Consider the following 26,495-nt stretch of genomic DNA (forward strand, 5'->3'; position numbering starts at 1 on the left):
TAGAGAATTGTTTAGATTGTATCAAATAACACAGCAAAAGAGTTTTCCAAAGATTTATTGAAGCAGAAACAAGTTGGTCAGATACTTGTTGGAAAAAAGCAGTTTTAATGGTATTCAAAAATACTTTTTAAAAAGTATTCTAGCACAAGTTTTCTTCGTAAACTAGATTATGTTGTAAACTTTCTCCTAAATCTTTTAAGAGTGTTGGTTCTTAAGAACTAGAGGTTACTCCTAATTCCAAATCTATCTTGCGCTCCTGAAAAACTGCAGAAAGGCACTTGAAAGCTGTTTCTTTAAGATACGAATTTCTTTTTTTTTTTATTCTTGCTGGTAGTAATTGCTGCACCGAATCTGGGCAAGCTTCACTCAAGGTCATCATGATGCTGAGAAGTTTCGTTGATAACCTGGTTAAAAAAAAATTCGAATCAAGTATCATACCTGTGGAAGATCAGATTACCCCATAAAGCATGACAAAGGAAAATCCTACTAAGTAGGTATAATTTATTGTGAAAATAGGTACATGAAGCTGTTTGTGCACAGCAAAGGTCACAGCTAGAAGAGACAGATACATGTGTAAACTGCTCTTCTACATGCAAAATAAATATCCAATGGAATGTCAGGACTTAAAAAAGGAAAATTTAAAATTGTTTATGAAGGATGCTGTAATAATCCTATGCAACAAAGTTTAAAAGCCATGAAAATATACTAAAATATATAGCTGAGTACATTTTAAGTGTATGTGCAAGGCAAGATTCCATGAAAATTACAATTCATTTTGGCTATTTCTTTCCTGGCATAGAGAGGTAATGAGAAACTAATTGATCGTACTGCATATCCCTGCACTATGTCCAAGAGCCTAGGAGTATTTAGGTGGCAGCCAGTGGGACAGGCTGTATGTCCAAGATCAAACCATTCCTGATACCGAGGTAGTCTAATGAAGTTCGCTCATGGAGCGAGTCTAGGAAGTAACTTAAAGAAGCTATACTCCCATCTTAAATTAAGGAGCATAGAAAAAAATCACTTATTGTGGACTGCAGATAGATCACTATCTCACCTTCATATGTAGGAGCCAAATAGTTGGCTGTGTGTTGTGCCAGAAGAGGCCTGTTCTCTTTTTAGGGGTCACGAGTGAAACTACTACCTCCTGAATCAGCCAGGTGTTATCTGAGATAGTGACTTAGGGATTCCCAAGGATATCCACGTCCGCCTGAGATTACACTGGTTTTGACGGAAAGATACCCACCTGTCCATCCCTAGTTTCAACCGTCTTAATCAGAAGCGTTCTTTTTGAGTGAGTGTCAACCAGAGGGAGTGAATCCAGGTTGGTTTCTGAATAAAGAAATTAGTAAAAGTGAAATTTAAAAAAAGACAAGTGACTATTTTGCCCAAGAAATTAGGAACACCAATCGTGATGTTCATGATTATCCAAAGTGCTCCTCCCAACACAATTCTCAAGACTTAAGACCTATTTGAAAGCCCAATGTCTGATAACATGGTAACCTTAGGGTGGACTATTCCAGCATCCACTCCAAAGGAAGAAGTCAAATGGAATTGAAATTTAACTGGCAGCATAGATTGTAAGACAGTACTTGGTTCTAAAAATTACGGGTATGTTATAGGAGTGTATCTTGTGTGGCATTTTCAAGCAGCATTTAACAAATTAGTGTTTTATCATAAATAGAGTAGTTACAAGCTGCTGAAATCTTCCCCCCAGGGAGATGAAATGCTTACCCCTCAGGTTCAGGGAAGAAAAGTTTGGAAGAGGCAGAGCAATCCTATAAAGAGATAAAGAAAACTGGTAAAAATTTTTGGAAAACAACTCAAACAAGAATGTTTATTCTTGTCATTCATTAAGTGAGGGATTTGCTTAGGACAGGTATTTACCTGTGACAGGTCTCATGAACACATTTAAAATCTTTTTTTAAAAAAGATTTTATTTATTTATTCATGAGAGACAGAGAGAGAGGCAGAGACACAGGCAGAGGGAGAAGCAGGCTCCATGATCCCAGGACTCCAGGATCACACCCTGGGCTGAAGGCGGCGCTAAACCGCGGAGCCACCGGGACTGCCCTAAAATCTTTTACTTTGAGCGTTTTCTCCAAGCACTGCAGAGTGGGAAAAGTGCTGGTGCTCACAGAGTTGTGAGTTCAAATCCCAGCTCTACCACTGATTAACACGGACGAGGGCAAGTTACTAAATCTCCCAACCTAAGATTCCATATTTATAAAAAATGGTACGTAACTACCTTGAAGAAATGTTCTGGGGACGGAAAGAATGTATGTAGAGGGAGTGGCATAATTCCTAACAAATGGCACCGACGGATTCCTGTGCCTAAGCCCTTCGGTCACTGCTCTCACCTGCTCTCCTCGCCTTCCAGCAGCTTCCTGTAGGTGGCAATCTCAATGTCGAGAGCCATCTTAACATTCAGCAGGTCCTGGTACTCCCGAAGGTGACGAGCCATTTCTTCCTTCATGTTCTGAATCTCATCCTGCAGGCGGCCAATAGTGTCTTGGTAGTTAGCAGCTTCGACGGCAAAGTTCTCTTCCATTTCACGCATCTGGCGTTCCAGAGACTCATTCTGCAGGAATGAGAAAGGCTCCCGATGTTACTTCCCAGAAAAACCCCAGCTCCTCCCTGAACCATTTATGGACCTTTCGCAATATGTTCCCTTAGTGCCAAAAATTGGTGAGCACGCCAATTTCAAGCGAAGAAAACAAGTATCAAGTGTTAGATGCAACAGTGTATGTGTTCCCTAAAACCTTCACATCTCAAAGTGCCTTTTGCATCTGTCTGCACAACTCATTTCCTTTGGATCGAAACACACACTTTTCTTCATTTGAAGTTTTATTCAGAGAGCACCAATCACTTGATCAATGTGAGTGACACAAGCTGGTTACATCCCCTCTTTTCTTGGGGTCTGATACTCACAGTCCCTTTGAGTGCATCCACTTCGCAGGTGAGGGACTGCACCTGTCTCCGGTACTCATTTGACTCCTGCTTCGCCTGGCGCAGGGCATCATTGTTCCGGTTAGCAGCCTCAGAGAGGTCGGCAAACTGTCAGAAAGGAATTAAAAAAATTGTAGACCACCCAATGGACTTGGTCACAGATTTTCTTTGATTCAACCTTCCCTGGAAAAACGGGAAAGCTTAAAGCTTAAAGATGGTAAGCAAACACGGCACATAACCCAAACCAAATTCTGTATTTTCAGTTCAAGTCTCCACATCCTTCAGAATATCTCTACATTTCTGTTCTGAAAAAGCAAAGGAAGAGTGGTGGAATGCTGACGTTGCTATTTTCTAGTAGAGATTTGATGTATTACTGGCATTCAAGAAGGGTGGAGGTCACAGGTGCGGTATTGGGATTTACACTGAAGTACGGTTAAATGGGGGTGGTGGAAAGAAGGTGTGAGTGATAGGAAGGCTGCAGCAACAAATAAGACTTGAACAAGAAGTTCAAGAAGTTCAAACCAACTTTCTGATAGAAGCTAGAGGGGATGTAGGGATCAAGGCAGATGCAAGTGTTTGCAGAACAAAATGCTCTTCTTCTGTTCAGGTTACACTGATTGGTGTCATACCTTGGACTTGTACCATTCCTCGGCCTCCTGAAGGTTCTTGGCAGCCACGCTTTCATATTGCTGGCGTACATCACGCAGGGCAGCCGTGAGGTCAGGCTTGGAAACATCCATATCGATTTGGACATGCTGGTCCTGAATCTGGGCCTGCAGCTCCTGGATTTCCTGAAGAAGGAACAAACAGAAGGTCAGCCATGCCAAGTATGGAGCAACTTCCCCTGCATTCATCCACTAGAAGTGGCTCTACTTGCCTCATCATGTAGTTTCTTCAAAAAGGCAATCTCTTCTTGCAAGGATTCCACTTTCCGCTCAAGGTCAAGACGTGCCAAAGAAGCATTGTCAACATCCTAGTTTGAGAAAAGACAGGGTTTATTGGAGGATATGCTAAAGCCGATGGCTTATCTCATTTATTCACTTTAAATGAACCATATGAGCTCAGTCTCTTTACCATGAAAAGTAAAGTTGTTGACAAATTTTATGACCTTTATGTGTCTATAAATCACCCGCAACTGTAATATAGATCTCTTAATAAATTTGAATTGTGACCCACTGTATTCAGATGGTTAATAAGCAATCTGAAAATAAATAAATGTTAAACTGCACATGGCAAACTGCACTTAATCAATCATTACTGAATCTACATTATACTAGTGAAGCTTTTCATTATTTTTAAAATTTCAATTCCAGTATATCGAACATACAGCACTAGATTTCAGGTGTACGATACAGCGATAGAACAATACTGTCCAATACTCCATGTACGTCACATTAAGTGCACTCTTAATTCCCATCTCCTATTTCACCCCTCCCCTCCGACTTCCTCTGGTGACCATCAGTTTTTGTTCTCTATAGCTAAGAATTTGTTCTGATTTGTCTTTTTTCTTTGAGCATTTGTTTTGTTTCTTTCTTAAATTCCACACGAGTGAAATCATATGGTATTTGTCTTTCCCTGACTGATTTTATTATTCCTTAAAACCTAGAAAAATCAGTGTCACCACATTTTTAAGGTTTCTTTTTTTATATAATGTCACGAAATAATGTGATGATAAGATGGGAGTTGATCAGATTTCACTTCCCGGACACCTGAGTGTGTGCAGAACAGAAATTTGTGTTTCAAAAGCTTCAGTGTATACCTGAGCTCTTTTTACCTCTATTCAAATGTTTTTTTTTCCCCTTAATTAGGCTCCATGCTGGGTGGAGTTCGAGATGGGGCCTGCATTCAGGACGCTGAACTCAAGACCTGAGCTGAGATCAAGAGCTTAACCGACTGAGCCACCCAGACGCCCCTATATTCCAACCTCCTGAAATATATCCTTAGAATGCAAAGCAGGTATGTAGTCATCTAGCATTCATGTTACAAGGCTAGATTTATACTCCAGTTCAAAATGTACACTGGCAAAGATGCAGTTCTTTCCTTCTGAAGGAAAAGAAATATAATTCTGCCCTCTATTTTCTTTGCTTCCTTTGGTAGAATTTTCTCTTTAAACTCCCATCTCATCTTGCAAGGGTGTGTCCATCCTCTTCACTTAGCACTTTGCAAAGTCAGTTACTTGTTTCAGAATGACTGGTCAAAATGCATATAATGAAACTATATGCATAATTCTTGCTGCTATGGCTCTCCTGTGTTTCCACCCATTGCAAACTCTTATGTCTCAAAGATTTTATTTCCCCTACAGGAAAGGTTATAAGATTTTTTTTATGTCTTATCTTGTATGCAATTGTATGTGATGATAATATAAAAAAAAATCAGGCTTGGGAAAGATTCCTTTTTGCTTGGTAAGCCCTAAAAAAGATGCAAAAGATCATTTACTATAACCTCTACAGAAGGTTCAGTGTGCCATGCTACTTTGTGGATGAGAATATAACGGATTTTCCCTAATCCCCAAAGAGCAGAGCTTTCATTCTAGTAGTTTTATAGTAGCTCACTACTCTGCAGAGAACAACACAGATATGATTATAAATGCTCAGTTACTAGAATGGACCACACGCTGCAGTGTTTAACTTAATTCAGTAAATGTATTTCGGCTTCACAATGTTATTCTAGACTATTCATCTGGGAGCTTATATATCCCTCCCAGTAAGTGTTCAGGAGCATAAAACTGTGCTGGTAAGCTCTTCCTGCTTTTGAATTCCAATTTCAAACTAAAAGTCTTCTAAGTCGGTCTAACTTTGAGACAAATAGTCCTTTACTTAAAAATCCACTCTTCTGCCTTCCAAATAAGGAAAGGCCTTTCAAAATGTGAGCTAGGACTGTCGCTTTAAGAACTTTTCACGTCGCATACTTCACAAGTCTGGGCCAGATATTAGATAACGGATGTTAGCAAATACTTGTGTCCAATTAGAACTGCGCTTACATCATTACATATTCAATCAGAATGTAGCCTGTTGCAAAGCTCCTCTGGGGACACAAAGACTCCTATTATTTCTGTCCCGGGCCACCACACTTGCCAGAATGTCTGTATCTACATTCCATAGTGAAGCCCGTAGAAACCATTAATACCTTTCAGCCCAGGGGACAGATGGCTCCTTTTCACCCTTATGAGATCACAAAATAGCTGTGCCTAGTGACACTTCCATAGAACTTTAATGCCACAATGGAACTTGCGGAGAAGGGGAGGAAACTTGCTGGCTTAAGTCCAGTTAAAGGTAAGTTTCCTCCACTACGTTTACGTTTCCAACTCCAGGGCGGAACTGTGCTTTTGTAAACATTTCCAACTCCAGGGCGGAACTGTGCTTTTGGTGGCCTTGTAAAAAGTCAGCCGCCTTAACCCGAGCAAACCTTAACCTACATCAGACTGTAACTGTTCAGAAAGAGAATGCGTGTTGCAAAAACAAAACGGAAAAAAAAAAAAGACCTATTTCTCTGGAAAAAGCATCTCGAAACGGAGTAAAAAGTTAAAAGATTTTCTTTGTGTCCTAAGAGAAGGGGCTTCGCTCATTCAAGGGTGTTTATTCGCAGAAGCTGCACCTGCGCCCGCTCTGCCGCTAGGGGGCTTTGCGCGCGGACGTGAAGTTTGGCAGAACCTAGACGTGGGTCAAGTAACTTCGGGAACTGCCCCGCGCCGCTCGGGTGCGGTCCGGGGGCTGCCAAGCGGGAAGGGAATCTACAAACCTGTCGGAAAGACTGCAGGGTGCTCTCGGCTTCCTCTCTCTGAAGCATCTCCTCTTGCAACCTGCAACAGCCGCACAGTCACCAAAGGGGAACCAAGAAACTGCCAGGGGCGGGGTGGCCCCACCCAACCACCGCGTCGCGGAGACCGGAGCCCCGCGCGGCCAGCCTCCCCGGCGCCCGCCGACTGCGGCTTCCGCAACCACTGCCCTCCGCGGCTTCTGGCCGGACCTCGCGGCCGCGTGCAAGAGCAAGGACGCGGTCACGCTAACCTGCAGGGCCGCCGCCGCGGGGAACCTCTGCAATCCCTTTGTCTCGCACCCGCCGCTTCCCTCCTCTCCTCCCCCCTCCCTCCAGAAGAGGCCAGGAAACTTTCTAAAACTTTGGGGGTAAATCGCGCTCATCGCTTTTACGGGCCTTCGGCTCCAGACAGCGCGGTAGCTTGAAGCAATCTGTAACCCGAAGCGGGGTGTCCTTGGGCAATGGGGAGGGGGGGTAGAGGGGAAATGCTAACCGCGAGGTCTGCGTGCAGGGCGGGGCGGGCGCGCCACAGCCCCATCACCCGCGCTCCCCCAGGCAGCCACCGCCCCAGCCACATCCCCAAGGGCGTGGCAGCTTCTCGCTGGCGGGGGGGGGGGGGGGACCCGGTCCCCAATCCCAACCTCCCGCAGCCCCCACCCTCCCCCCCACGCCCGGGGGCGCCGCCTTACTTCTCCCGCAGCCGCATGATGTCCTCGGCCAGGTTGTCGCGCTCCACCTCGACGCGGGCCTTGTCGTTGGTGAGCTGGTCCACCTGCCGGCGCAGCTCCCGCATCTCCTCCTCGTAGAGGTCCCCCAGGCGCGACTTGCCCTGGCCCTTGAGCTGCTCGAGCTCGGCCAGCAGGATCTTGTTCTGCTGCTCCAGGAAGCGCACCTTGTCGATGTAGTTGGCGAAGCGGTCGTTCAGCTCCTGCAGCTCCACCTTCTCGTTGGTGCGCGTGTTCTTGAACTCGGTGTTGATGGCGTCGGCCAGCGAGAAGTCCACCGAGTCCTGCAGCAGACGCACGCCGGGCACACTGCTCCGCAGGCGCACCGCGGAGGAGCGCGTGGCGTACGCGCCGCCCGGGGACGAGGCGTAGAGGCTGCGGCTGGTGCTGGGGCGCAGCGCGCTGCCCAGGCTGTAGGTGCGGGTGGACGTGGTCACGTAGCTCCGCGTGGAGCTCGGCCGGCTCCCGGTGCCCGGGCCGCCGAACATCCTGCGGTAGGAGGACGAGGACACAGACCTGGTGGACATGGTGCGGAGGGCGGCGGTGGGCTGCGCGGCTGCGGCGGCACGGACCGGCTCGGGGAGGACCGGCGGGCGAGGGCGCGGTGGCTGCGGGCGGCGGGCGCGCTGCTGCGGCTCTGGCGCGGGGACCCGGAGCGAGAGTGGCAGAGGACTGGACCCCGCCGAGGGCGCAGTTTTTATAACCCGTTAGGAACCAGGGCCCCCTCCCACTGCCATCCCAGCCGCAGGCCGCGCCAGCCAATGGGGACCCGACGAGGCGCGGGAAGGGGGGCGGGGGCCGGGGCGGGGGCGCCCTCGAGCCTCCCTCCGCGTCCCTCTGCGGCGCGGCCCGGGCCCCGTCCCGTTACTTCTGGGTTGCGCCGGGACTTTCGGGGGCGTTCCTGGGGAGGGCCCGCGCCCTGCTTCGCCCTGGGTGCTGCGGAGGGCGAGGTCGCGCCGTGGTGGGGGCGGTGGGGGGCCCTCCTCGGGATGGCCGGGGGGCGTGGGGGTCTCGGGCACCGCCGGAGCGTCCTGGGAGTAGGCGGCGGGTGGGAGGGGCGCCCGGCTGCAGGGCTGCGGTCGGCGAGGGGAGGGGCGGGGCGGGGTGCGGGGCCCGCGGGCCAGAAGCAGGAAGAGGGGGGAGCGAGGGATCCCGAGGATCGGAAGGCGCCGAGAAAGGAACAAAGAGCGCCTGAGATTGGAGCGCGAGGTGGGGCGCGCCGGGCTCAGGACGCCCCGCCGGGGCCCCGCGCGGCCTGGCGCAGCGCCGGCTCGGCCCGCAGGTCTTCGCAGCCTCCGTCTCGGGGGTTCCCGTCCGGGGACCTAACGGGCCGGGGCGGGCTGTGCAGGGCGCGAGCTCCGGGGAAAGCCCGGGGGAGAGGGGTGGGGTCACTGAGTCACGGGCGTGAGTCACCGAGCCCTGCTGCCCGCCGGCCGCGAGGGCTCCGAGCGGCTCAGGGACCGTTAGACGAGGGGCCTCGGTCTCCCCGGGCCGCGCGCGCACGGTGCGCTCCAAGTTTGCCCTAACTTCGAGCTCGAGCCGGGCCCAGCCCTCGCTGTGCGGTTCGCCTGCGGGGATGCTAGAGCGCCCCTAGGTTCTTTGCAAAGAACTTTCCAAAGCCCGGCTGTGCTCCAAACGTGCAGACTTCCCACCAGCAGGACGCTCCTGCAGACCCCCGGCGGCCCAGACGGGGGTCCCGGGCAGCACGAACGCGCTGGGGGGCGAGGGGGGGGGGCAGGGTTTTCTTGCAATGTTCCCTCCCTCTCCTCTGGGTTCCTCCCAGTGCCTCCCCCCCCCCCCCCCCATGAAACCACACCCGACTTTTAACACGATCTGAGAGTTCTGGGTGAAAGAGGAAATCAGCGACCATAATTTCAAAATCAAATCGAGCGATCACTGGTTTTTCTGCTACAGTGGAAGTCATTAAAGGTATATAATCCGCCCCAATTAGAGAATTCGTTAGATGTTGCTTTAAAAGGTCCCACTTGATGATGAATGAAAAGCAACCATAGACCTCAAAGGACAGAATGTTTGGGGGAAACAGATTTATGGGTTCGTTTTGGTTCAGGGAGGCACATTGCAGGATTCTGGGGACTTGTCTGGGAAATGTCACAGGTCCTTTTGGCCTGTTCTCCAGAAGAATTAGTGCAATTGGTCTTCCAGTGAGAGAGATAAAACTGTCCACAGAACAAACAGCAAAAAACCCGTCTGGTCTCGGGCACCAGGGAGTGTTCAGATTCCACCACCAGAACCCTTCTAGGTAAATCACTCAACTCAACTCAAGGGCTGTTGTTGCATTATTAGTAAAGGCAGACGAGAGTGCTTACCCCAAAGGGAGATGAAGGGAGGAAAGGCAAGCCAGCCTTATTGTGATGAAGTAGCAATTTAAAAATTATGATGTTGTGCTTTTTTGTTTTTGTTTTTTTTTTGTTTTTTTTTTAGGAAGACTTATTGAGTACTGGATGGATTAACTCCAAAACCTCGGTAAAAATAGTTAAAATAGTTAAGAGAAAAAGAGGTAACAGCCTTCCCTCTGTTTTTTTTTTTTTTTTTTCTCAGAGTGGTGGGGTGTGTGGGGGAGGTACTGGAGGTTACCTGGCATTTAAGAAAAATAGTTTAGAACCAAATTGAGGGTTTATCCTAGCTTCTTTGTACAGGCCTCCTCTAGGCAATATTTTGTTTACCCCATTTCAGATAGCTCTGGCAAATGGCGCTGCCAAAGTCAAAGACCTTTGCTGCACAGCTCCCCTGCTGTGGCTTTCCTTCATTCTCTCCCATGCTGGGGGACTGTGGGGCACTCCCGGGGGGCATTCCTGGGGCTCTGTGCCCTGGCACACTAGCTCATGCTCCACGTTGCCATCTTGCTCCCTGAGAGCTCTTTATTCAAGCCACTGCTCAGCAAATGTCACCATTGTGAGTGTGCCTGGAATTCGTAGGATGAGAAGAAAGCCATCTCCCATGGAGGGCGGGGGAAGAGAGGATGAACCCCACTCCCACCTAAAGTGCTGATCCCAGGCAATGAGGGGGTGCTGTCGGGGGATGCTTGCTGACTGACTCACCATGGAAAATGAGGGCAAGGCTCTGGTGCGGTGTGGCAATGTGCCCTATTGGTGACCACAGCAAATTCCTCACGGCTCTGGTGACTTCCTCTGGCTTTCCTGATCATCTCAGGGGTATCCCTTCTCCTTTCTAACCAGTTGGCAGTCTGTATTGTCAGGCGGGACTGTGATATGTTCACCTGCTGCCTTAGCTCAGGTGCTATGACAAGATACCATGGACTGTGTGGGTTAACCAACAGACGTTCATCTCTCTCAGTTCTAGAGGCAGGAAGTCCAAGATCAAGGTGCCAGATTCAGTGTCTGATAAGGACCTGTGTTTCTCGTGTGCAGACAGCCACCTTCTTGCTGTATCCTCAGATGGGGGAGGCAGAGCAAACTGTGGTGTCTTCCTTTTCTTGGAAGTACACTAATCCCATAATGGGGGATCCACGGTCAATACCTCATCTAAAGCTAGTTACCACCCAAAGGCTCTGCCTCCATTTATGGAAGCATTGGAGATTAGGGTTCCAATATATGAATTTGGAGCTGGGGTGGGATGGGGCACAAACTTTCCATTCATAGCACTTGCCATATAGTGCACGCGCATGCACACACACACACACACACACACAGATTCAGTAGCCAGTGTGTCCTTCCTATTAGAAATTGCCCTAGCTAGGAGTGGACTGTACAGCGTAGAGAACTGGGGGTTACAAAAACACCTTTAACTCCTTCGTGTAGAATGCAAGAGACTTTGGGCAGAATGAACTTCATTTCATTCAGAGATACATGTGCCTAGCACAGCGCCCCAGCCAACGGGCGGTAGTCATCCGTGTGGGAAATCACTGTGCCTGAACTGACACCTCTGAGTGGCATCACTAATCCTGCTCTGTCTCTGCCTCACGTTCTTAGTTACCTTTTAGAAGTAAACAGTGTGTAGACATGAGCTTTCTTGGTTTTCATATTTCCTTTTTTGAGTGCTATGAAAATCTATCTCAGAGGAATTTTTAAATGCTGGATTATGAAGCCCCTTCAAACACCGCATGGTGCAGATTGTGTATGAGTAAGGCCACAGCGGTACAACTTGTAGGCCAGGCATAAACATTACCAAATCTAAAGTCCTAACAGTGATTTTGGAATTTGCAAGCTGTGGTGATGTCAGTTGAATGGGGTGATTTGAGCTGACGGACCAGCCAGCCATGTGCAGAGGAGCTTAGTGGCCTGTGGGGGCTTTAGGAATGCTGGCTGGCAGGAGGCCACAGCAAGAGGACAGCTTCTAGCAGGATCGCCTGGGTGGAATGTGAGAAATGAGAAGGTGGATAAAGTGAGATGTGAGAAACATGGCAATACCTAGAAGACATGGGAATAAAGAGAATAATAATCTCTCGTATCGTAAGTGCTTTAATGCTTGTGCCTACTGGGTGACAGGAAGTTTGCATGCGTTTTTTAAAAAACATTTTATTTATTTATTCATGAGAGACATACAGAGAGGCAGAGACATAGGCAGAGGGAGAAGCAGGCTCCTGCGGGGAGCCCGATGCTGGACTCGATCCCAGGACCCCCAGATCATGACCTGCGCCGAAGGCAGATGCTCACCCACTGTGCCACCCAAGTGCCCCGGTTTGCATGCATTTTACTTAGTGCTCTCATAGCATCTTGCAAGGCGCATTTAATTGTCCATTTTACAGCTAAGGGGTCTGATATGGGCTAACAATTTGCTCATAGTCTTATGACTAGGGCGGGGGGAGGAAAGGGGCAAGATTTTCAGTTGAGGATTTTCTGACTCTGAATGCACTTTTCTTTCGCCTTCCTTGATGACGAAATTTTGCTTACTATCAACCAATTCAATTCACAAATGTTATTTAGGGCCCTACTGTGTTCCAGGAACTGAAGAGACTGGTTCATTATCGGTTGATGCTGTGAAGGAGCAGACTCTGAATGGACTTGATCATGTTTTATGTTATTCAGAGGATGTAACAGTGATTCATAGTAGATACAAAGGGGGTTTATTTTTTATTTTTTTAAGATTTTATTTATTTACTTGAGAGAGAGAGAGAGAGAGCACACAAGCAGGGGGAGGGGCAGAAGGAAAGAGAGAAGCAGGGTCCCCGCTCTGCAGGGAGCCTGATGCGGGGCTTGGTCCCAGGACCCCAGGATCATGACCTGAGACGAAGGCAGATGCTTAACCAACAGAGCCACTCAGGGATCCCGGGGTTTGGTTTTCACTTCCTCCCTAAATCCTTACTTTGGGAGTTAAACATTTTTACCTAGATTTCTTTCCTCTCTTCAAAGGTATCATCTCCAAAATTGGACGTAGCTCATCTCCTCCTCTAAAAGCTGCCAACCTCAGTGACTTCCCCTCCTAACTTCCCTGTCTGTTCAGAGCAACCAGCGCACTACTATGATTATAAACCTTCATCATCGTGGCCACTTCTTACTCTTAGGTCACTTAGATCCAAGGGCCATCCTGGCCCATCGTTTCCTGTTTCCACTCCTCGATTTTGTTGCCACTCACCCAAGCCATTTTGTGCCTCAGCCCTGCTGTAGTGGAGTTGATGTCCTTCCCCCAGGCTCTCCTCGCCTCCACCAACATGTCTGTCTTTGAGCTACAACCTCTTCTTCTTAATAACTCCATTCTTAAGACTCCCTGAAGATCCAAAGTGAATCATTCATTCTTTCATTAGGATGTAACTTCCATAAAGACAAAAAAGAATGTAAGCTCCATGAGTGCAGGGATTTTTTTTTCCTCTTTTGTTCACTATCCTATATTCAGGTGCCTAGAAAAACCTGGCACATTTGTTGAATGTGTGGATCGATGCATGAGTAATTCATAGAAGAAGGAAGGAAGGGAAGAAGGGAGGGAGGAGGCTAATATTTCTAGTGCTAATATGTTCAAGCTTTGTGCCAGTCACTTTACATAGGACTGCATTTAATCTCTATAGGGCATTATGATCCACAAATTTCATTCACTGGCTCAAAATACATGTATTGACTCTTTACCATATGCCAGGAACTCCTGTAGACACTGGAGGGAGTGAACTCTTGGACTCCTGTAGACACTGGAGGGAGTGAACTCTTGGAATGTAGACCTGAGATGTGTGTGTATATACATTATACAGAGAGACAATACTCAGGTAAAGGAACAAAAGAAGGAATTAAATTTGTAATAAAGATGGTGAAGGAAACAAGTTTCACTGCCAAAGAGGTTGATGCTCATGGTACTCAACAATGGCCTTTGAAAACCAGGCCACATATGCACATCCATCCTTCCCACTGCTCCTCACCAGATAGCAATTTCAGGGAGATCCTAAGCTTTTCTCTGTTCCAGGAATACACCCCATTTCCCTTTTCTCATAGTCCATTCAACAGATAGGTGTCCTCCTTTCCTGTAGTGCCTGCAATGCTTGTTAACTCAGGTAAGGAAGAAAATGTTCCCACCTCTGGGGAGCTCCCAGCCTTGTAAAAAAGATCAGGAACCACAGAAAGAGCTGTACTACAGACCGGAATGTGGCGAGTGCTCTGACAGAGATATGAATGAAATACTAGTGGGTTTAGATGGAAAAATGATCATATCCTCTTGGGGGAGACTAGAAAATATATTTAGAAAAGGTGGTACTCGAGGAATGGGTACAGTTTTTATAGCTTGATAAAGAAAGAAGGTTCAAAACTGATGAAACAGTCTAAGCAAAAATTGCATGGACGGCAGGGTGTGCGGGGGTGGGGGCATTTAGGGAATAGCAGGAATCCCAGTATGGCTGGATTGTGGAGCAGTTGTAGGGAATCCAATGCTAATATGGGATCATGCGTTGGAGGATGAAATGCCAGAGAGAGGAGTTTATACTTACTGTGGTGGGCAGTGGGAATTCACTGCCACTTGTGACTGGGAGAAAGACATGCTTGTGGCTGTTCTTTAGGAAGACTGTTGTGGCATATTGTGGGGGATGGATTGAGGAACTGGATTTGAGGGCTGTTTGCCATAGATCAGGTGAATGGTAAACAGAGCCCGCCCTTGGGGGCTCCAGGGATGGCACAGGGGGATGATTGTTACAGGTCGTGAACTCAGGAGACAAGCAAGTCAAACAAACAGCTCAGAGCTTTCTGGATAGGAACTGAGAGTTTGGATGTGGTGTACAAGGAAGGAAATATTAAGGGAGGAAATTAATTTGAGGTGAAAGGGAATTCATTCAAATCCTCTTACCTGGAAGTATCTTCCCTTCTGTAGTCTACATAGAGTGAAACCTCATGAGGTAGGCGAGGTGTAAGTTGGATCATGCAGTTCTACCTTTTATGGCGCTTCCAGCCCATTCACAGGAATTAATATCAATTGCCTTATGTTGGTCTCATTTTCACAGTTGGTGTAAAATTGGGGACTTCTTCAGTATCTTCTAGAACAGTTTCTAAAGTTCAGAGAAAAAGCTTAAAGATGAATTCCTAGAACTCTCTTTGGAGCTTTTTTGGGGAAAATAAAGCGGATCATAGTTTCCCGGAGAGCTACTAATATTTATAATTTCATCGAAATCTAATGTACAGTGTACGACGACGAAGGAAAGAGAAGGTGATCAGTACGTAGGAGGGGAAAAAAAGATGTTAATTAACATATGGAGGAAAAACCTACTTCAGAAAAATTCAAGTTGATGTTAGACAGATGTGAAACTAGATTTTCAGTATTGGTTTACTGGATGCAAAACAGAAAATGAAACCAGCTCAGGTATAAAAACTAGACCTTATTTGAAAGTGACCTAAATGACACTCAGGGTTTAGTTATTGACCAAGTGAGATTGCCACAAGAAAACAAGCAGGTATTTACTTGTGCCCTATAATGCTTTTACTGATTTTCAGGATAGAGAAGATCATGCTACTGCCAGAAAATTTCTCCAAGGGTATTGACATCCTGGGAATTGACTCTGCCTATTTTGAGGAGATCCCCTAATTCCTGAGTGGTGCCAGTTCTTTCAGGAGATATTTCAGTAATGGATCTAATGAAAATAATGGCATAATAACACAGTTTTCTTTTAAAGAACTGAAGAAATTTATAAAAATTCTGATTTTTCTTTATGGCAACCTGTAAAGTTGGAATGGAAATACTTTGATTATTACATATAGCCATAATATTTTTCCTGTATATTTGGGACAAATAAAAGAGATCTCTCCCACTTATCTCAAAACTGATTTAAAAAAAACTGATTAATGAATTAACCAATCTTTCAAAAACTGTGGAGATGTTTTAGCTCTGGTATATCATGTTCATTTAGCCGGTGAGAATGATTTTTTTTCAGAACCTTGAATATTACGTTTATTTTTGGATATGTGTGATAAACTCAGGATTTATTCCCCACCAAACTTTGACCTTATGTATGCTGCTGACAAAGATCATTATGATCTGTAGAGGTTAGAAATGAAAATGAAAAGACAAAATATCAGAAAAACAATAAACACATAAATCAAAATAACCCAAATGCAAGTGGGAGCAAATATGAGATGGCATAATGATAATACAAGGCAAAAGATTAAGAAAATTCATTAAAATTATGAGAAGTGACTAAGAAAGACTATTTTGAGTTAACTGTAGCAGAATAAGGGGATTGGCAGCCCTCTCCATAATTCTACTGCAGTGATTTCTAAAATACCGAGAAAGATTTTATATTTCTAATTAGCTAAGCACTAGAAATATGCCCTCTAATGTGAATCATATGGTTATATGGAGTCACTACAAAAATATTATGGAACTTGAGCTTAATATAAATTAAATATGTTTTCATAAATTATAAAAAATTGTTCTGATACACGACTGTAATGTATTCATCTGTCATCTCCAGAACTTTAGGAGTTTAGACACGTGTGAGCAGAATGCAGTGCAGAGAGATTTGCATGTCAAGATCAGGGTTTTTGTTTTGCTGACTCTGGGTTGGTTTTCACAGTCCACGATTTGTGAGCTCTAAACAATGATAATGGTAACCAGGCATACCATGATATCATTACTAAAATTGGAGTCTGGCCCCCACAGGAAAGCTAATGGTAATCATAATGAGACCTTGCATATATTGAGTGCCTACTGTATGCCCAGTGTTCACGTATTTGCCATGTGTTAACTTACTTAATCCTCACAACACCCCTATTATGCATATGAAGGAACTGAGACACAGATAAGTTAAGTAACTTACTCAAGCTCACGTAGCCAGGGTGTGGCCGATCTGGGATTTGAACCCAGAACTTCCAGCTCCACGTCCCACACTCTAAACTTCACTGTACAGTGGTACCTTACATGTTGTGGTATACTTGTACCACTGTTGGTGACATCCCCAAGTCTCCTTGGCATTCTTATCATGGTATCTGTCTATCTCTTTGAATTGTTTCCCCCGCCCTGTTCTGATGCAGCAATAGGACCCATTTTGATTCAGAGAATTTGGTGCCCTTGATGAATCATCAAGATGCTGGTGGACATTTTTAGGGTTTTTCTGTAGAGATCTCATTTCTTAATTCTGACTCAATCCACCAAGATGATTTGGTAGTGATAGTGTATAACTCCTGCATAAAATGACATGAATGAAAATCCTCAACCACGTTTGCTAGTGGAAAAGAAATGAACCAAATTTTTGGAACACAGAGCCTCTGTAAAGAACATCTTCTCCTCGTTCTCTATTAGTTTGAGTTTTAGGGAGATTTATTAACGTTTAGGGTACTAACCATTCCCCGGGCCAAAAATTATGGGAGAGTTTTGTGATATGAGAGATTCCGTGAGTTATATGACAGCCAAGATTCTCAAGGCCAAACTAAACAGTGTTACTAAGGATACATATAAGCTTACTACCCAGTTAAAAAATCTCTTGGGCAGTAATAATCTCACTGCTTTTGCATATCAGATTCTTCCAAGTAATGCTCATCAGCACCAGCTCTGTTTTAACATAGAGCATCCTTCACACATGTACGAGGGCAAGAGTAACAAATATCACAGTCCCGTTGTAGATCCAAGGGGAAAAGAATGCTCAGAAGTGTTAAAAAGCCCAATGAAATCCTAACTTAGTAGTGGCCCAATTACTTAGTAGATTGGATTATTCTGAAGAGAACCAGTGATCCTCTTCAGTCAATGTATTTTGAGTCCTAATGTGTGCCAGGCTCTCAGTTGTGCACTAAGGACAAAGAAATGAAGAAGCACCTTCCTTGCACTCAGAGGGGCAAGCTAATCTACTTTTCTCCTTTGCTAAGTCTTTTTTTTGTCTCTAAGTCTTGTGTCTTCATGACGCCACATCAAGATCTAGTTTAGTAGCTTTCATAATGTACTCCCCACCCCACCGCAAAGTCACAGTGCCTTGGTGACTTTTACTCTGATATTCATGGAAATGTGAAGTCTACTGTTTTGCTCTCCCTGATAAAATATAGCATAATAACTAGTTGCTGGGTTACTGCATAAAACACAGGCCCCAAAATGCAGCCGGGAAGAGCAGTTAGCAATTAAGTAAAGGAAATGACTAGTGGGTTTGAAACTGAACACACGGCCCATGTACTTCTTAGCATAGGAAGGCATCTGGGTTACTTAGGCAACTTTTATCACTAAGGAAGTAGTTTTGGTGACTCATGCTCATACAGAACGACTTCTTTCAAAATCTGTGTATTTAGTGACCTTACCATTGTGCTTCTGTTTTCCTTTTTCTTTGGACTGGACAGAAAAAGCTACATTTGGATGGCACGAGTTTATCACTTAGTAGCATATTATTCACTGGCTGGCCCATGTTTTGAAATTTAATGGACTCATGGTGATCAGAGTAAAAGGTCAGTAGTTCTTGCACTATATTGCTATATTAAATGTAGAACTAAGCATATTTTCTAAGCAAAAATGTTATATCTTATATTAACATTTCTTGTCAGTTACTTATTATTATTTGATGTGACACTGCTATTGAAAATACTGGTCACACTAAAGTATTTTACACTGTAACCTAAAATGCTTTAGTTTTCCCCAAGGAGAAGAAAAATGGGATTAAAATCTCCATGGAGAGCTGACTGGAGATGATAATAACAGAAATAAAGAAACCCGAAGGAAATTCTTTTGCCAGCTTCTCTCTTCAGATTATCCATCTACCTGCTGGATGTTGGAACAGTATCAATAATTGATATTTTGCTGTGTTAAACAATAGTAGAGAAGTTGTAGAAGAAGGGAGTTAATACAAAGAGTTGTAGGCCAATAATAATGTGTTTGGAGAATTATGGAGGAATTTACTATTGAAAAGGAAACCTGGGAGCCAAGCCCATGTGATTGGGCTTTCGAGGTTGGTTACGGAGGCTCTGGGTTTGCCTAGTAACCTTTGAGATGCCAACTTTTAGTGTGGTCAGCATAGGGCTCACCTGGATCATCTTTATATCTTTTGTTCTAACTCCAGAAAGTCTGTAAGTCTTAAAATTTAACTGTTTTCATTTTGCTTTTAATTTGTCCCTCTTCTGGTTTTAATTTTGTGGCTGGAAAAGCTTGAAAAAGACAATGAGTCATGACAACGATTTTTTTTTTCCCCTCCAGATAGAAGCCTTCAGTGTGAGGCCAGGGCGTGGAGCACCATTTGTGCGATCCATGAGCCTTAGCAGGCTGAGCCCTTTTCTGTGGGCTCCCTTTAAGGGGCTATGGGAGACGTGCTAGCCCAGTGGTTCTCAAAGTGTGGTACCCAGACCAGCAACATTAACATCACCTGGTGTTTGTTGGAAACGCTCTCAGTTCCTACCCCAGATTGACTGAGTCAGAACTCTGGAGCAGAGGCCCAAGAATCTGGTTTTTAATAAGACTTCCAGATGATTCTGAGGAGTGCTGAAGTCTGAGAACCCCTATGCTAGTGAATTATTAGTATCCGTGGCCATGAAGAGTATGAAAAATATAGTGTTTGGAGAGTGGGGACATTTATGAGTCTGTTTATGAGGAAATGAAAAACAGATAGAAAAGAATGTTTTAGCTTTAGAATTCAAAAAATAAAAGGCCTGTAATTTAATTAGGCGGACTGATTCCCTGCAAGAACTTTTGCTTTCTCAGAGAAGGGCAATCCGGATGACTAGGGTCCTGTGAACATTGGCATGGTTCTGAAAGTCTCAAATAATCTCACTTGAGGAAAGGCATGCCTTTCTGTATTAGAACATACATTCAACTCAAGTTTGGAAAATCCTATAAGATTCTAGTGGTTCATTGGCTTCACCAACTCATTTGGACCTTGGGGCCCCCATTTCTGCATCTGAAAACCATATTCGTTGTTACTTGCCACACATGATCTCATCAGAATGAAGTCAGAGATTCAGGATATATGAGGATTTGTGAAGTGATTTGATGACCGAAAAATGTGAAGCCTAAGGATGAAGAATGATTAATACAGATATTGACAGTAAAGAGGGATTTAGGAGGTGATACAAAAATGGGTTGATATTTCAACTTTCCTTTGACATATACTCCCTTTAGTCCTGGCCGTGTCATCTATTAGTTTGCTTTTTTAAAAAGATTTTATTTGTTCATGAGACACACACACACACACACATAGAGGCAGAGACACAGGCAGAGGGAGAAGCAGGTTCCCCACGGCGAGGCTGATGCAGGATTCAGGATCCTAGGACCCTGGGATCATGACCTGAGCCGAAGGCAGATGCTCAACCACTGAATCCCCCAGGCACCCCATCTATTAGTTTTTTATGTGAAGTCAATCACGGTTTTTCAAAGCTTTTCATCTTAGTTTCCTCAACAAAAATGCAGCATTAATGATACCTACTCAGGATTGCTATGAGAATAAAATTAGATTAAAATATGAAAATGCAGGGCAGCCCCCGTGGCCCAGCGGTTTAGTGCCACCTTCAGCCCAAGGCGTGATCCTGGAGACCCAGGATCGAGTCCCACGTTGGGCTCCCTGCATGGAGCCTGCTTCTCCCTCGCCTGTGTCTCTGCCTCTCTTTATCTGTTATGAATAAATAAATAAATAAAATCTTTAAAAAAATATGAAAATGCAGCTTATCAAAGTCAAAGATTACACATTTCGGATATTGTTGTTAGGATTGTTGTTATTTTATGTCTTTGTTGAGGAAGCTTCGTGATTGTTGACATAATGACATCCAGGACTTCAGAATAAGTGTGTATGTCAGCAGATTTTATGATTACAAAAAATAGCTATGTTTACTTTTCTACTAATTCTCATCTGGTGGAATGTTTTCATTTTGTCATAAAATGAGGGAGATGCACATATGTTTTATTAAAGAAAGCAAGCCTGATGTTTTTTGTCCTTTGAACTGAGAGGCTACATTTCACTCATTCTTTTGGGGAAAGATGACAGATTCTGGAGTCAGGCTGCCCTGGGTAATTCCCAAATTATGAATAAGCCTCAGTTTCCTTATATATAAAAACGAGGTATTAAGAATATAGAGGTATATGAAGACGAAGTGAGAAATGTATATAAAATAGATAGTAGTGGGGCACCAGGGTAAGCACTCAAAAATAATATGGTTTGCTAGTGTTGTTATCATTACTTTTTAAAAAGATTTTATTTATTTATTCATGAGAGACACACACAGAGAGAGAAGCAGAGACAGAGGCAGAGGGAGAAGCGGGCTCCATGAAGGGATCCTGATATGGGACTCGATCCCGGGACCCTGGGATCATGCCCTGAGCTGAAGGCAGACGCTCAACCACTGAGCCACCCAAGCACCCCTGTTGTTACCATTATTAAAGCATAGCATGAAGAAGGGCAATGTTTCTGAAAAGTCAAGGGCAATATAGAGAAAATAAAACGACAAGGGGGCAGCTTATGAAATGGCCTGATAATTTTGCAAATTAAAATTCAGCAGGTCCCATGACTTTCCTGGTCACTCTCATTAAATCAAACAAACAATTCTCTGATTGTTTTTAATAGAGAGAATTAATTGTAGTGATTTATAATCTGCATGTCTACCTAGTCAAAGTTTCAATCTTGCTTTAAAGGTACACGTCTTCCCTCTCTAGGCTTGAGTGTGCTGGATGCAAGGAAATGGGTGTGCTAGATCTCTCTTTACTAAGTGTTTCTCCTCCCCCTTTCCCACCTTGCTAACAGGTCTCTTGCTGCTTCAGGGTTAGAGCTCATTGAGAAGAGATGAGAAAGATAAAAACTTCTTTCTTGACAAGTACTGTTGTGATCTAGAGCTTACATTTCTCCATTTGGCATATGCTTAAAACTGGCCCCTTTTTCTAAGCAGGTGCATCTTTGGAGACTTATCACCATTGGGATGTCTCTCTCAAAGAGCCCTTAGCATGCAGAAATGCAGTTGTATTTGGTCTTCCACAGCCCCTAGAAGTCATTCAGAAGTATACTCTTTGCTTCTTTTTGCTAGAAGTATACTCTATACTTCATTCCAGGGGCTCATCCTCCCACAGAATCTAAAACAGTGAGCTGGCTCCCCGTGGGGAGCCTGCTTCTCTCTCTTACTATATCTCTGCCTCTCTCGAATAAATAAATAGAATCCTTAAAAAATAATACAATCATTATTCTGCACATGATAGCCAGATACAAAAGGTTATATATTGTGTGATTCCATTCATATGAATATTCAAAATAAGCCAGCCCATAAAATCAGAAAGTAGATTTGTGGTTGCCAGGGTTTGGGGGCAGGTGGGAGTGAGGAGTGAATGGGTATAAGATTTCCTTAAAAAAAAAAAAAAAAAAAAGATTTCCTTTAGAACTCATGAAAAAAAAAAAAAGAACTCATGAAAATGTTTTGTTAAGAAGGTAGAGGTGACGTTTTCACAATACTGCAGATTTACTTAATGCCAGTGAGTGGTACTCTTTTTCAAAAAATATTTTATTTATTTACTTATGAGGGACACACAGGGAGAGAGAGAGGCAGAGACATGGGCAGAGGGAGACGGAGGCTCCCTGCGGTGAAGGTGATGTGGGACTCGATTCCGGGACTGGGATCATGGCCTGAGCCGAAGGCAGACGCTCAACTGCTGAGCCACCCAGACGTCCCTGTTATGTGAATTTCAATTCAATAAAAACAATTCTTAATAAAACAAGAAGAAATCAGAGAGGGAGACAAACCACAAGAGACTCGTAATCATAGGAAACAAACTGAGGGTTGCTGGAGGGAAGTGGGTGGAGGAATGTGGTACCTCGGTGATGGGCATTAAGGGGCGCACATGATGTAATGAGCACTGGGTGTCATATGAGACGTATGAATCACCGATGTCTACTTCGGAAACCAATAATACATTAAATGTCAATTAGTTGAGTTTACATAAAATTTAGAAATAAAGATAATGCTTCTTAGACCACGGTAAAAAAAAATAAATAAATAAAAATAAAACAGTGAGCTGGGGCACCTGGGTGGCTCAGTCAGTGAAGCATCTGCCTTGGGCTCAGGTCATGATCCCGGGGTCCTGGGATCAGCCCCCTGTAGTGCTCCCTGCTCAGTGGGGATCCTGCTTCTCCCTCTCCCTCTGCCTGCCACTGCTCCCCCTGCTTGTGTCCTCTCTCTCTGTCACATAAATGAATAAGATATTTAAAAAATAAAAAGTAAAACAGCAAGCTCTCCCTTGTATGGCTCAGATCTGGTCCGAGGGAAATACGTTATCTTCTGGGACTCAGAAGATAGAGGATGGGTTACAGTTTTAAACTCCCAGGATGGTCCTTTGAAGCTGTTTGCGTTGGGCCTGAGAAGAGTAGCAAACAGCTCCATAGACCTGGGGGAAAGGTCAATCCACATAGCACACTGGCAACTTTCACCAAAAAACTTTCCTCTTCTGGGTGCCTGAGTGGCTCAGTTGGTTAAGCGTCCATCGCTTGGTTTCAATTCAGGTCATGATCTCAAGGTCATGAGATGGAGCCCCGCGTTGGGCTCCCCACTCAGTGGGGAGCCTGCTTCCTCTCTCCCTCTACCCCTCCTCATCTAGTGCTCTTGAAAGTGATTGTGCTTTCTCTCTATATAAAATAAAACAAATCTTTAAAAAAAGAGAAACTTTCCTCGTCTGTAATCTCCAACTCTTTTATGCCTTCAACATGGGTAGATAGATGGTTGTTGGAGTTATATAACTCTTTCTGGAAGTTTGCCTTTGAAAACTTTGTATTATATTTGCATTCACTTTGGAATGTGATTTCTACAGTTTGCTACTTTACTTGAAACTTATTCCTATCAAAGGTAAAAGGGGGAAGGATCACTTTGGGAATGCCCTGACCTCTCAGACCATCATCCCAAAGTTGCTGGCACTGCCAGGGAAAAACATGGTTTGTCCATGCTGGAGGGTCAACGTTTGACCCTCATGAATGGCCAAATCCCAAAGTAATCCCAAAGTAAAGCTTTCAATGTGAGCGATTTTTTAAAAATCTTTTTTTTAAAAGATTTATTTATTTATTTATTCATGAGAATACACAGAGAGGAGAGAGAGAGAGAGAGAGAGAGAGAGAGAGAGAGAGAGGCAGAGACACAGGCAAAGGGAGAAGCAGGCTCCATGTAGAGAGCCTGATGTGGGACTTGATCCCAGGCCTCCAGGATCACACCCTGAGCTGAAGGCGGCGCTAAACCGCTGAGCCACCCGGGGTGCCCAGATTTTTTTTTTTTTAAGATGTTCATATTTAGTCTTTTCCTCATTGGCCGCCTTTTTTTTTTTTTTTTAAAGTGACTGACTTACATTATTCCTAGCTTACATTGTCAATCTTGGGGCTGACTTAATGTTATTGTTTGGGAGCTAAAATGTGTTCATTATTTATTTCTTTATTTATTTTTAAAGATTTTAAAAATTTATTCCCATGAAATACAGAGAGAGAGGCATAGACACAGGCAGAGGGAGAAGCAGGCTCCCTGAAGTTGTGTGGAACATCTAACCTGCTCCTTTTAGGTATCCCTAAAATGTGTTTAAAAATGATGTTCAGAGGCACATGGGTGGTTCAGTCAGTTAAGCATCTGCCTTTGGCTCAGGTCATGATCCCGGGGTTCTGGGATTGAGCCCTGCATCAGGCTCCCTGCTCATGAGGGAGCCTGCTTCTCCCTCCTCTTATGCCCCTTCCCCTGCTCATGCTCTTGAGCTCTCTTTCAAATAAATAAATAAAATTAAATTAAAACTTGATACATGCTTACTATTAATCTGTTAATTCATGTATTTAACACGTTTTTATATATAAGGGACTAGGAACTGTACTTGACATATAGTAAGCAGTATGAAATGAAAGTGGTAGCTGTTATCACCACCATCATCATCATCATTTTGTTTATCATTTTATTTATTTTGTGATTATGTAAGTCCTCCCCTGCTTGTGCTCTCTCTCAAATAAATTAATAAAATCTTTAAAAAATTTTTTTTAAATAGTGTGCAAATTTAGAAAAATGTTAACTTTTATCAGTTGTAATGTGATCCTAAACTCCCACTTATATTTAAGTAAACTCATCTTGAGATAAACAAAATGTTATATATTATGTTTAAATATTATTTTTTATTTCAGACATAATGTTTTCTAGTGTGAAAGCTCATAAATGGATGCATCTGTACAAAGTAGATGCAGCTCTGAACTCAGACCCAAAATGTCTGTGACTGCCTCGTGGTAGTTCTGGAAGTAGCTGTCTAAGTACACTAAGAATATGGACTTGGACTTGGAATGCCAAGTCCAAGCCTCCCTTTTTGGTGTTTTTGTAGATACTAGGTACTATTGTGGATATTTTATGGTCCTTTGAAAAATTGCTGTGAATATGAAAATTGGACATGTAGGTATATTTGTCTAATAACTCTTAATATCAATTTGGTTATTTTTTTCAAATATGCTTGATTGGCATGAGAGGGAAACCTTGAGATAATGACTAAATGCCCATCTATGCATCTATCCACCCAAAGGACTTCTAAAATATTAGAGTTTTGTACTAAAATTTCCCATGGTTAAAAATAAATCGTCATCATAATAAAACATGCACTAATCTGAATTAAAGAATAAAGCAAGGCCTATATGTTGGTTCCTAGTTGTGAAAAACAAGAGGAATATTTTATTTTATTTATTTATTTTAAGGTTTTATTTATTTATTCATGAGAGAGAGAGAGGCAGAGGGAGAAGCAGGCTCCGTGCAGGGAGCCTGATGTGGGACTCGATCCAGGGTCTCCAGGATCAGGCCCTGGGCTGAAGGCAGCGCTAAACTGCTAAGCCACCCGGGCTGCCCAATATTTTATTTTTTAATATTGAACTACTTTTTATTTGATGACTTTTTAAGTATATGAGAACAACATTGGGAAGACCAGGTGCCTTATATTGTAGTGTCCTTTTCTTTCCTGTCTTTTGATTTTGTCTTCTCTGTTCTCCTTGTCTCTTTCTTTCCTTTTCTTTCCAGATATCTGGGGATGTGCTCAGAGGAGATGATGACACTTGGGAAGAATATCTGGACCTGTCAACTTTGAGCCAGTTTGAGGATATGGAGGCAAGTGTCAAAAAGGAAAGAAAGGAAAGGCGCTTCTAAATTTTGTACAACACCGTAATTTAAACAGGATCGAGTGTGGCAACACACTGCATGGTGTATCAAAGTGGATGGATGCAAGGATGGTAATGTGGAAGGAGGTCTGGAGAGGAGGGAAATGTACAATGAGCAGTACTGTAGACATAGCAAAGTGTGTGTGTATATGTGTTTTAGCAAGGTTTAAAGATTTGGAAGCATTGAGGGGCACATGGTTGGCTCAGTCAGAAGAGCTTGCAACTCTTGATCTTGGGTTGCTTACTTAAGAACTTACTTTAAAAAAAAACAAACATAAATTCATAGCATCAGGATGAACTTGCAACTTTTAAAAAGCTCCTCTCTAAACCTGAAAGAGTCTAGACTGCCCCTGGTATCACACTCCCTAATGCTAGAAGTTGTGTGGAACATCTGACCTGCTCCTCTAGTGCTGGGGTTCTGATCGCTGCCATTCTTTCAGTAAAAGAAGCTGAGAGAGTGGCTGGTACCAAATCTGGGGCAGATATCAAAACGAGCTTAGAACAGGAAGGAATAGCTAAGAAATGTGTGCCAAAGAAGGGGAATTCTGGAGGTTCCTAGTAAGTGTGAAAATGTATTACAAAGTTCCAGTATTTGCGAGTGTGGT

The 26,495-nt window shown here is 44.0% G+C and overlaps 1 protein-coding gene and 1 long non-coding RNA gene across 2 annotated transcripts in view; both read right to left on the reverse strand.

Annotated features, from left to right (window-relative positions):
* Positions 1–38: 38 nt before the first annotated feature.
* Positions 39–8,091, reverse strand: VIM (vimentin). Its single transcript, NM_001287023.1, has 9 exons — positions 7,392–8,091; positions 6,685–6,745; positions 3,824–3,919; positions 3,576–3,737; positions 2,929–3,054; positions 2,358–2,578; positions 1,732–1,775; positions 1,244–1,329; positions 39–404 (listed from the first exon to the last, which is right to left on the reverse strand). Exons 1-9 carry the CDS (start codon positions 7,952–7,954, stop codon positions 363–365), a joined length of 1,401 nt encoding a protein of 466 aa, NP_001273952.1. The 5' UTR covers positions 7,955–8,091; the 3' UTR covers positions 39–362.
* Positions 8,092–12,553: 4,462 nt separating this feature from the next.
* LOC119876061 overlaps positions 12,554–26,495 on the reverse strand; it is a 38,553-nt gene continuing 24,611 nt past the window's right edge. The window contains exon 3 of the long non-coding RNA XR_005355272.1: positions 12,554–14,862. This is a non-coding gene — a long non-coding RNA (uncharacterized LOC119876061). The remainder of the gene's footprint in view (positions 14,863–26,495) is intronic.

This window comes from Canis lupus, chromosome 2 (genome assembly GCF_011100685.1).
Source record: "Canis lupus familiaris isolate Mischka breed German Shepherd chromosome 2, alternate assembly UU_Cfam_GSD_1.0, whole genome shotgun sequence".
NCBI lineage: Eukaryota > Metazoa > Chordata > Mammalia > Carnivora > Canidae > Canis > Canis lupus.

What these genes read in the sequence shown, in the direction of transcription:
- VIM (NM_001287023.1), bottom strand. Translation starts at nt 7,954, where the DNA reads ATGTCCACCAGGTCTGTGTCCTCGTCCTCCTACCGCAGGATGTTCGGC. An exon ending in TGAAGAAACTACATGATGAG is followed by an intron (nt 3,738 to 3,823) that starts GCAAGTAGAGCC and finishes TTCCTTCTTCAG; the next exon opens with GAAATCCAGGAGCTGCAGGC. An exon ending in TTCTTCCCTGAACCTGAGGG is followed by an intron (nt 1,330 to 1,731) that starts GTAAGCATTTCA and finishes TTCTTTATTCAG; the next exon opens with AAACCAACCTGGATTCACTC.